The following is a 12,214-nucleotide window of genomic DNA, read 5'->3' as shown; positions in this document are numbered from 1 at the left end:
ATTAAAATCAAGTCAAAGTTTTCAACTTAATAAAATATAAAATAATATTAAATTAAAAACCCTATTCGTAACATTTTTCTGGGGTGGCTTCTAAAACTGCCAATCGGATGCTGGAGCAAAAGAAGATGAGGGAATTTTATGATTTGCAATTTACATCCCATATGTCCAACGCGGAAATCGGAAATATTCCAACGAAAAGTGGACCCTACATATTCAGATAGGAGTAATAAATAATAATGAATCACCATTTTCATTTCGTTGCAACACGAAGCTAAACTAAAAATGCTTATCCGTTTTTATTATTTATTTTTATTAAAATCACTTTATCAATTTATTTATTTTCTCGATTATTAGTTTTTATTGTATAGTATATAAATTATTGTAATAACTGAATACATAGTTTCTGAAAAAATAATCCTATTAATGAACTGAATTAACAATTTAACCAATTATACAAGTAACGGCTATCCAAGAATATTCAAAAACTACACGAAGTAGCCATCTCTATGTTAATGATGACTAGACTTAGGCAAATATTCAAATAAATATGCATGTTTATCTAGAAAATATTCATGTAACAAAAAATATATGATACAGTATCTTCACATGTTTTGTTAATTAACATGTACATAATGGTAGTGGAGCAAAGTATGCTAAATGTGCAGTCACTCGAGCGCTTTGGGGACCTATTGGGTTGTGAAGAGTAGGTCCTAAAACCAAAAAAAGTTAAGTAAAGTTTTCCATTTTAGTGGGCGCTTGCCATTTTTTAATTTAATTTTCCATTTCCAACATCGTTTTTTCCAATTATAACGCCATCTATCCATAATTCGAAAAAATGTTTCGAATAAAAGTTACTTATTTTTATGTAAGGAACCCAAATCTGCAATAAAAAATGAGGGCTCCTATTTAAGATTTTAAAGTAACCCCCCACCCCACATCCTTGGGGGTCGTGTTTGGTACCATTCGATAGATTTTTCAAAAATATTGAATAAGTGTATTTTACAGTTTTTCGATCGGATGTTTATTTCGCGAAATATCGCGGGATTTACCCCCCACCCCTCTCCGCGGGAAGTCGTGTTTGGTATCATTCGATAGATTTTAAAAAAATATTGGGCACATATTTTTTAGTTTTTCGATCTGTCATTCATTTCGCGAAATATTCGCTTTTTTCTTGTGAAAATTTGGGACTCACCCATTTCCTTACGCCCGGCTCAAATCGTCAGATTTTTGAAATATACACTCTTTTGCATGTACTTAACTTACCTTATCTTAATCTGACAATTTCGAGTTTTTTTAAGGATAGATTTTTTTTTCGGGCCCCCCTTAACGAACTCCCCTGTGTTAAGAGCCAATATATGGTAGAGGTACATCTGCAGGGTACCATGTTTCTCCCATATGCTAATCTGACGCGCTCGAGTAACTGCAAAAATCCCCGCTTGGGCTCCCCTACCACTATGTATTTTACAAACTAAGCTTATGTAATTAAACATTTAAGTATTTTAACAAATAAATGATATTATTTTGAATTAAGGTAAAAATAAAGTATCAAATGCTATTCAAAAGTTTCTAATAAAAATTTATAGCTTCCATCTGAGTACAAAGAAAACTTCTTTCGACATCAACTGATGTAACTGGGGCATTTTTCAATTTTACAATAATAGTTGGTTCTAAATTAAGTGGTTCGGAAAATGTCCCAGCTAATTCTTGAACCACTTCAGAAAGAACCTGGTAACCACTGTTTTTTTCCCACGGTTGTTTAAATTTTTGGAAAATTTTCTTTCCAATATGTATTACTTTTTTAACGTTTTGACACAGTGATTCAAATTCTTTTATTAAAAGTGTACTATCTGACAATGATAATTTGAAAGATTCTAATTGGGTAATAGTTTTTTGACTTAATCCAACAAAATAAATCCAACATAAGCGAATGAAGAAAAAAAAATGTTAAGAAAACCTGAGGCTATAGTTGGGTTATAATTTCAGTATTTTATAAATGCTAGCAAATTCCACAGGGTGTTACGAACTTTGAGAAAAAACACAGTTTGATTTATCTGTTTAGCAACAACATTATTACAACGATATTGCTAAATAACAAAGCTATAAGATTTTAAGAAAATCACTTAAGAGGAAACAGTAGCGATCAACAGGTAGCGAAAACGCGTTCCAAGATTGCGGCTGTAATTTTGAATATTTTTTCGAGATATTTGTCACATGTATTCGTAATATAATAAAGAATGGCGGTACAGAGCCCAATTTGAAAAATATATTAATATGTGGAAATTACTCTGTAATTAAATACAATATTAAAAAAACGAGCCTGTACCGCCATTAAGAAGAACAAAAAAATACACTTTCTTCAAATAAACTTTTTTATCCGATGCCTAGATTTTGTGTCATTTTGGAACTAATAATTTTTTTTATTTCATTAGTAGTTCCAAAATGACACAAAATCTAGGCATCGGATAAAAAAGTTTATTTGAAGAAAGTGTATTTTTTGTTCTTCTTCATGGCGGTACAGGCTCGTTTTTTTAATATTGTATTTAATTACAGAGTAATTTCCACATATTAATATATTTTTCAAATTGGGCTCTATACCGCCATTCTTTATTATATTACGAATAAGTGTGCCAAATATCTCGAAAAAATATTCAAAATTACAGCCGCAATCTTGGAACGCGTTTTGGCTACCTGTTGGTCGCTACTGTATCACCTTAAATCGAACAACAGATTTAGGAAATTTGAGACATCAAAAATGACCAATTTTGTGGGCCGCCCAGTTTCTTTTTGACGCACAGTGTAGTTTGATTTTATGAATGACACTGAATTGTTTGTTTTCGACATTTTCAAAGCACAATAATCATTCACAATTATTATAAAGACACAGGTTCACGGCTTATTTTACAACAAAAGTGAAATGTACCGTCAAAATAAAAATTTTTTACCTAGAGATATAAACTGGCAGATTTTGGAACCCTTGTGTCAAGGACAAAAAGTGACAAAATTATGTATAAGCCCATAAATCTTTTATGAGTTACTACATTCCGATACCAAAAATTTGAATATCAATACATTATAAAACATAAAACAAAGTGAAATATTGAGATTTCCAAGCTATTTGTTACATGATTATAAAAAGATATGTACAGTTACAATCAAAATTTACAACTATATGCACTTTATGCACAATCATATAAAAATATGCAAAATTGGCCACTTTTGCATTTTTTATGCATAATACAGTATTGCCCAAAATAAACAGTACTGAAACTGAAACACATAATATGTCTCTTTGTGCGCGCTGTCATATTCAAATTAACTAGTATAGACCTGTCAAGTAATCCTTAAACAATTAATTATTAAGGCCTAATTGTTAACAATGGTGTTAATTACAGAGGAGAAAGTGTTTCTTGTGGAGCATTATTTTCGCTGATACGGAATCAGCCGACGTAATAGTGTAAGTCTGCAATACGTATGTGATCAATTCACACAACGGTTTAATAAACGTTCTCCAAGTAATGCTGTAATTTTCAACAACATTCAAAATTACAGCATTACTTGGAGAACGTTTATTAAACTGTTGTGTGAATTGATCACACACGTATCGCAGACTTGCACTATTAAGTGAGCGAAAACATTGCTCCACAAGAAACACTTTCTCCTCTGTATTTAACACCATTTTTAACAATTAGGCCTTAATAAGTAATTATTTAAAGATTACTCGACAGGTCTATACTAGTTAATTTGAATATGACACCACGCACAAAGAGATATCTGTGTTTCAGTTTCAGTACTGTTTATTTTGGGCAATACTGTATATTCAAAATATGCAATTTGCATATTTGCCTAAGTCTAATGATGACAATGTTATTGTCAACTAATATTTACATATCCATACCAGTAGAATTTAACTACACGTAATTTGCCGTGTAAAGAAAGAAAAAGTAGAAATAGCCGTAAAATATTTGCGCCTAAGTTCTTAAATACGCTTTGATAATTTGCTTAATAAAAATAAACAAAATCTACCACCACGTTGTTTTCTGGAATTGGTCTTAAAGTGAATATTTTATCTACATTGGAGCTGTATCATCTAAATGTCCTTGACTTTTAATAAAAATTTGTACAGCTATTCGTATTAAGAAATCAGCATAATATTATCGAATAAAAAAATATCTCTTACCTGCTTTGCCGTGTTTTTCTGATAATGGAATTTGTATCGATACTATTAATTTCTAATGTTGCGGAGACTAATCCTAAAAATATATTGATGAGAGGAATATTTATTTTTTTATGTAGTACAAAGATGTTTATATTATAGTCTTGATATGGCTCGTTGATTTTCCTTCCCGTTTACCATCAAAGCTACCATACTGTCTCATGTAGCAAATGTATGTATCACAAATCAGAAAAAAAATATTCTTGGACTTGACCCACTTCATACCTCTACGATCAAACTTAAGCAAGAAGACAATTAAGAGAAGATTTCAAAAAAGGTTTACTTATGTCAAGTAGGGAAGTTTTGGGAGATGTTTTGACAGAAATAACTAAGAAAAACTGGGTAGAAAAGAAGAAGATAGAAAAGAATGGAATGTAGATGAAACTTGAAATCTTGTCGGAAAAAGAAAACTGTTAAAAAAGATATCTTTGCAAGCAATCAGTAAATACAGCAGTTGAAATGAATGCAAGAGGAGACAAAAGAAGGTAGGCTGAAGATTTGGCAAAACAAGTAGAAAGAGCTGCACAACACAAGAAAACTAGAGAGCTATATCAAATTACTAGACTACTAATAAAAAATGGGCCCAACTTTTCGAACATTGTAATATCCAAGATAGGTGAATTTCTTACTACACCAGATGGCCACGTAAAGAGATGGAAAGAGCATTTTCAGGAGATACTAGGTACACACAGGGATAACGCAGATGAAATTACCGAAAACCCTGTAGAATATAGATTTGCATATATCTTGCGAGGTGCCTTTCAAAACGGAAATAACAACAGCTACCAACGGAGCACACTAGTTCGCACACTAGTTCGCTCACAAGGTCAAAAAACCCTCTTAATTACATACTAGTTCGCTCTGAAAACCATAACCTAGTTCGCTCCCGTGGTTAAGCGGATTAAGTATTTATTTATTAAGTTCTAGGAAAATTAATATCAGCAAAATTATTGGTACTGTGATTTTGTCTTTTATATATAAATTATATAAAATATTGGTTGTGACATATTTATATAAATATTATGAGACACTGGAATAAGATTATTTATAATAAAAATGACCATTTACTAATTACTCTGGGCTAATTAGCAAAATACGAGGAATAGCTATTTGTATAACAAGGGAGGAAAGTGCTACTTTTCCTCCCGAGAATGAAGTTTACTGCCCGACGCGTAGCGGAGGGCAGTAATCATTCAAGGGAGGAAAAGGCACTTTACTCCCATGTTATACATATGGTTTTTCCACCTTCCTCAAATAACAAGTCATTTTTTTATTTTTACTTAATTTATTTATGTAACTAACCAACAAAATTTATTAGAACTAAAACTAGCAAGTAGGTACAATATAACTGTCAACTGTCAAATATAAGTCAAATTATTAATGTAAACATTGTTAAATCAAAATAACAATTTACTGTTTTTTACCATTCTGCAAAATAATTCTGTTTTATAAATAAACGTTAAATGTATAGATACTTACGTAATAGAAAATAGATATTGTACAGGGCGTCAATAAGTTATATTTCATGAATGACGTCACTTTTACTTTTCCTCCCTAGGGAGGAAAAATATTTTCCTCCCTAGGGAGGAAAAGTACAACTTTGCTCCCTACAATCAGGTCCGGAAAAGTATACTTTCGGTAGAGGTAGGTGGAAAAAGTTATTTACCAGCAATTTTATTGCTGGAATCGAATCTTATGATTGTAATATATAGGTCTGGATCCCGCGTATGAAAAAAAAGTTGATTAATAGCAAGCTGAAAATTTGTAAATAGCTTAAGGGTGTCTAGTCGGACAAACTTTGATATATGGGAACACTGGAACAGGGGAAGTTTTAATTGTGGAACAGGTTAAAAATTTGGAACGGTCAGACCACGAAAACGGCACATGTATTTTGTCCGACAGAACAGACTTAAACTCTCCGAACAGAGATTCAACTCTCATGCAAAAATCAGACTGCTATTTATCACCAAATGGGCGTTTTAATGAGTGGAACATGTAGAATATGTTAAATGACAGGAATTATGACAGGTGATAAATAGCAGTCTGATTTTTGCATGAGAGTTTAATATCTGTTAGGAGAGTTTAAGTCTATTCTGTCGGACAAAATAAATGTGCCGTTTTCGTGGTCTGACCGTTCCAAATTTTTAACCTGTTCCACAATTAAAACTGCCCCTGTTCCAGTGTTCCCATATATCAAAGTTTACCGAGTAGACACCCTTAAGCTATTAACAAATTTTCAGCTTGCTATTAATCAACTTTTTTTACATACGCGGGATCCAGACCTAATATTAATAATATAGGTATGCAAAGTCCGCAGATAGTGTGCTACTTTTTTTATAAACAAAATGGCGCCCGAAAATCGTGTTTTTTCAATTTTTGCACTATATCTCCAAAGATTTTAACTTTACACCAAAAACGTCCAAATAAAAATTCACCGTAATTAAATTCTGCATAGAGAACTGTTTTTCCTGATTTACTTCGACAAAAATTGTCCCCGGAAAATTTAGGTTTTTTCAACAAAATTTTTAATTTTCAACTAAAATTTTAGATAAATAATTGTTCATCAATAATTAAATAACTTGGTAATGTAAAAGATCCTTTCGTATAGATTATAATTCCAGAAGCCGATTGAAATTGAATGAACAGTTTAGCAACAATTGAATTGTTAATTGAAAATTTACGGTCACTATAATAACCACAATAATAATGATACATAAGAATAACTATGATTTTTGTATAAAAAGACGATTCTAATGCACATTACGAAATTGAAATTGCACTATTTAAGCGGCCTCAGGAATATTTTAAAATTATAAACAATGTTTTGGCTTATAAACAAATATAATATCTCGGGAAATATTAAATTAAATTAAATCATGAAAACGGTATTGGAAAAAAAGAGGCAGGAGGCTTCTTTTAAAAGAAAAAAAGTTTAATTGTGATGAGTGGTTCCTGATATATAACCGGTCAAATTTGACAGGCAGTTACGGCAAAGATATAAACAATAGGATCATACTTTTTGAACCACCACCTTTTTGTTTTTGTCCTCTTTCTCTGCACAAATTTTCATAGCTTTAAAATACTCATAACATATATTATTATAATAAAAACTATCGATATTACGAGTGAAAATTGCCAAAAATAGCAAAATTCCAATCAAAAATTAGGTTGGAGAAAATGTAATCTCAAAGTTCAAAATCGATATACGTTAAAAAAATGCATTTTCTCGTCTTCCCATGGAGCAATTTTCTTCATTCTTTTTTTATTCCTAAGTAACTCGAGTAGAGCCATCTAACTAACGCATTATTAAATGTCAATCTTGCTTTGTTTTATTATAATAAATTAATTTATTTATAAGAAAAGAAAACCACAAACTTTTTTCCAGTTGTAGACTTTTTTTAGATAAACTTACTACAAGTATACCTTTTAACGTTAGAAACACAAATATTCTCATTTGAAAGCTGTACAGTTATTTAAACAATCTTTATTTAAACAGATTAAAAAATTTTGTTATAATAAATAAATAAATTTATTAACAAAAGCAACTTTCATATAATAATGCGTTAGTTGGATGGCTCTACTCGAGTTACTTGGGAACAAAAAAGAATGAAGAAAATTGCTTCATGGGAAGCCTAGAAAATGAATTTTTTTAACGTATACCGATTTTGAACTTTGAGATTACATTCTCTCCAACCTAATTTTTGATTGGAATTTTGCTATTTTTGGCAATTTTCACTCGTAATATCGACAGATTTTATTATAATAATATATGTTATGAGTATTTAAAAGATATGAAAATTGGTGTAGAGAAAGAGGGCAAAAATAAAAAGGTGATGGTTCGAAAATTATGATCTTATTGTTTATATCTTTGCCATAAATTCCAGTCAACTTTGACCGGTTGTATCTCAGGAAGGAACCACTTATCCCAATTAAACGTTTTTTCTTTTAAAAGAAGCGTCCTGCAGCTTTTTTTCCAATACCGTTTTCATGATTTAATTTAATTTATTATTTCCCGAGATATTCTATTTGTTTATAAGCAAAAAAATTGTTTATAATTTTAAAATATTCCTGAGGCCGCTTAAATAGTCCAATTTTAATTCCGTAAAGTATAGTGCCGACAAAAAATATCTTTACATTGCCAAATAAATCACCAAATTTGAAGACAATTTGCATGCGTTCTGTCTGCGCTTGGAGGGTAGGGTAGGGGAGGGGGATAGCGTATTTGCGACGACAATTATCTGTAGTTTACGGACCCCTTGGCTAATTTGGGGTATTCTGCGCGTTTGCACTGTAAACAGTTGGTTTGTGCGGGTAGTCAGTGGTAAACTTCTTCTCATTTATTGTGTAAAGTTTGAGATCGTCAAATTCTAAATTGAACTGACAAATATGGGTCGAAAGAAACTCGCAAAAGATGAGAATGTTCGTGCTTTAACATTACTGGAGAAAGGAGACTCTGTAATTACCGTAGCACGTGATATTGGTGCTTCAACAGAAGCTATTTATCAACTGAAACCTTGCAGCCGAACGTTTCAGTTGATAAATAGCCCCTCTTGAAGCACCAATATCAGGTGCTACAGTAATTACAGTCTCCTTTCTCCAGTAATGTTAAAGCACAAACCTTCTCGTCTTTTGTGAGTTTCTTTCGATCCATATTTGTCAGTTCAATTTAGAATTTGACGATCTCAAACTTTACGGGGTAAATGAGAAGAAGTTTAACACTGACTACCCGCACAAAGCCAACTGTTTACAGTGCAAACGCGCAGAAAACCCTAAATAAGCCAAGCGGTCCGTAAACTACAGATAATTTCCGTCGCAAGTACGCTATCCCCCTCCCTTCCCCTCCAAGCGCAGACAGAACGCATGCAAATTGTCTTCAAATTTGGTGATTTATTTGGCAATGTAAAGATTTTTTTTGCCGGCACTGTATATTAGATAGGTACAGTGTCTTTTTATACAAAAATCAAAGTTATTCTTATGTATCATAATTATTGTGGTTATTATAGCGACCGTAAATTTTTAATTAACAATTCAATCGTTGCTAAACTGTTCATTCAATTTCGATCGGCTTCTGGAATTATAATCTATACGAAAGGATCTTTTATATTACTAAGTTATTTAATTATTGATGAATAATTACTTATCTAAAATTTTAGTAGAAAAATAGAAATTTTGTTGGAAAAACCCGCATTTTCCGGGGAAAATTATCGTCGAGGTAAATCGGGAAAAACACATCTCTATATAGAATTTAATTACGGTGAATTTTTATTTGAGTCTTTTTGGTATAAAGTTAAAATCTTTAACGTTATAGAGCAAAAATTGAAAAAAAAACATGATTTTCGGGCGCCATTTTGTTTATAAAAAAAGTAGCACTCTATCTGCGGACTTTGCATACTGATATTATTAATATGTACAGTCATAAGATTCGATTCCAGCAATAAAATTGCTGGTAAATAACTTTTCCCAAAAACGGCCTATTCTCCGATAACCTGCCCAGACTAAATGTAATTTTCCGCGTTACCACGGATTTGCTAGAAAATTTGGTTTTCGGTTCTACTTACCCTCCAATTCAAAGTTGGACTTGTGCCGTTGGTTGTTTTACTTGAGGGTGAAAGACACCCTTTCTCGAGGGTGAAAAAACATATGTTTAAAATAAGAAATGGATAAATTGACTAATTAGCCATTCATCACCCATGGTTAGTATCTCGAAAAATAAGCGTTATTTTGGTAATTTATAACGTCGATATTAAAAGTTGCACCATTTTTTTTCTATAAAACATTTTTATCTAAAATTTTGCAGAAAACTTCTTTGTACTCTATATTTTATATATTTTTACATAAAGGTGATTAAAAAGCTAAATTTCAAAGTTCGTCGTTCAACTTTTGCGAATAACCTTTGCAATTCAAGAATCTTCACCGTTTACTTTAAAAAATTCATAACTTTTTTTAGAATAATATATGTTAATATTATTAATAGCATATGAGCTCTAACATTATAATACTTTATTGATAATATCGTTTCAATTTTAATATAATTTTAAGCAAGAAATAGTCTTATATTCAGGTAAATACAAAGTCTGATAACAATTTTATTAATAAAATCTATTAAAGTACTTTTTTTGTACCTGCTGTGTGAAGGCAACATTATCTATTTACGCTGACCCTGGCTATTCATTATTATTCGTTGTGTATCCAGTAAAAGCATTTTTCAACTATCTTTTGTAAGAAATATATAGCCGGAGCGAATTTACCTATGCCCCTTTTATGTAGTAAGGTATTAAAATCTGGCCGCCGCGCCGGAGCGAACTAGTTCATGCCCGCTACCAAAGCTCTGAGAAACAACAAGACCCCGGGAATTGATAACATGGCTGCCAAAATACTTAAAACTGATCCGCATCTAATCTGAACTTTTTCTCCCCATAATCCGAGAGGCGTGTAAAACAAACCGTATTCCAGCGGGCTGGAAAAAAGGTAACATTATTAAGCTTCCAAAAAAGGACAATCTGGCACTGTGGAGACATTGGAGAGGAATAATCTTGCTTACCGCCATAAATGAAATTTTCACGACCACCATACTGAAAAGATTAACAAAGATGAATTTCGAGCAAATCAAGAAGACTTTAGACCAGAATCCTCCTGCATAGACCACATTAATACTGTGAGGGTAATATTGGAACAATCGGTTAAATGGAACACACCCGAAACATGGTTTTGTTGATTTCGAACGTGCCTTTGACAGCTTACTCACGCTGCTCTATGGCAAGTTTTAGAGCTAAGGAACATCCCGCATAAAATAATTTTTGATATTCTAAGGGCCGGTTGTTCGAACGCTAATCAACAATGATCACTATCAAATATTTAATTACTGTCACCAACTGTCAATGTCAACTTTGGTTGGGTTGCTGAAAACATAATTGATTATAATTATGAGATTAGTTAATCAATTAACATAACAATTATTAACATAATTGATTAACTAATTTCATAATTGTAATCAATAATTATGTTTTCAGCAACCCAATCAAAGTTGACATTGACAGTTGTGACAGTAATTAAATATTTGATAATGATCATTTTTGATTAGCGTTCGAACAACCGGCCCTGAGTTTTTCAACCTAATAAAAATATTTGTAAAATAAAATACTTTTAAAATATTTTTAATTGAAAAACTTATTGGATCATTTTCCTGGTGGCAATCTCCATGGCTTCTAAAAATTGCAAGCTAGATGGATGCTGCAGTGAAGAAAAGAGGGAATTCTAAAAAGTTGCAATTCACAACCCTGTCTACAGCTTGGTAAAGTTCCAACGGATTATTACGAAAGATAACTTCTATTATAAAGTAACTGTACACTGAAGCGACATGGCTAATCGTATAAATGCTGATCTATCAAACTTTTCAGGGCAGCCTCATCTAAGATCAGAATAGCTATGATGGTTGCTAACGTCCGGTGCAGATATGTCAAATAAAGAAGAAATTAAAGAAGGCGTCGATATGTAAAAAAAATTTCAAGACCAACTGTGAAGAGAAGGCACCAATATTTTTATCTGGGTGAAATACATATTATTAATGAAGGATATTCTCTAAGAAAAGTTTGGGATCAGTTGGTTAAAAATACTTGTGAGGCGTTTGCAACAATAATTTCACAAATTTATTCACACATTCATGTTATTAATGGAAAATTAATAGTATATACTAATGACAGAATTTTAAACATTAAAATTCAATTTAAACGGCGAGCTAGGAACAGGTTAATTATTAGTCAATAGATTCATAGAAAATAGTGATAAGTATGAAAAAGAATCACACAATTAAAGCAATCACTGATTTATTTCTTGACCATGATTAAAAAAAATCAATATCTACTAATCGAAAACACACACAAGAGTACCTACACAACTGAAGAACCACTACCTACCTCCAAACATACATTTATAGACATATTACTATAGTACAAAACAAACTAATTGAACACGTTAAAAAGTTTAATTATCAAGGATACTGGA

The 12,214-nt window shown here is 31.8% G+C and overlaps 1 protein-coding gene across 3 annotated transcripts in view; it reads right to left on the bottom strand.

The window, feature by feature from the left end:
- Positions 1 to 12,214, bottom strand: part of LOC114338869 (uncharacterized) — a 456,134-nt gene that overhangs the window by 90,620 nt on the left and 353,300 nt on the right. For all 3 annotated transcript variants that reach the window (XM_050649556.1, XM_050649555.1, XM_050649557.1), the window contains exon 2: positions 4,178 to 4,250. In XM_050649556.1, the coding sequence (XP_050505513.1) occupies positions 4,178 to 4,250 (73 nt within the window). The remainder of the gene's footprint in view (positions 1 to 4,177; positions 4,251 to 12,214) is intronic.

Source organism: Diabrotica virgifera, chromosome 4, assembly GCF_917563875.1.
Source record: "Diabrotica virgifera virgifera chromosome 4, PGI_DIABVI_V3a".
Lineage (NCBI taxonomy): Eukaryota > Metazoa > Arthropoda > Insecta > Coleoptera > Chrysomelidae > Diabrotica > Diabrotica virgifera.
The sequence above is the reverse complement of the archived record's forward strand: the minus strand, read 5'-3'. Positions and strand labels throughout refer to the sequence as shown.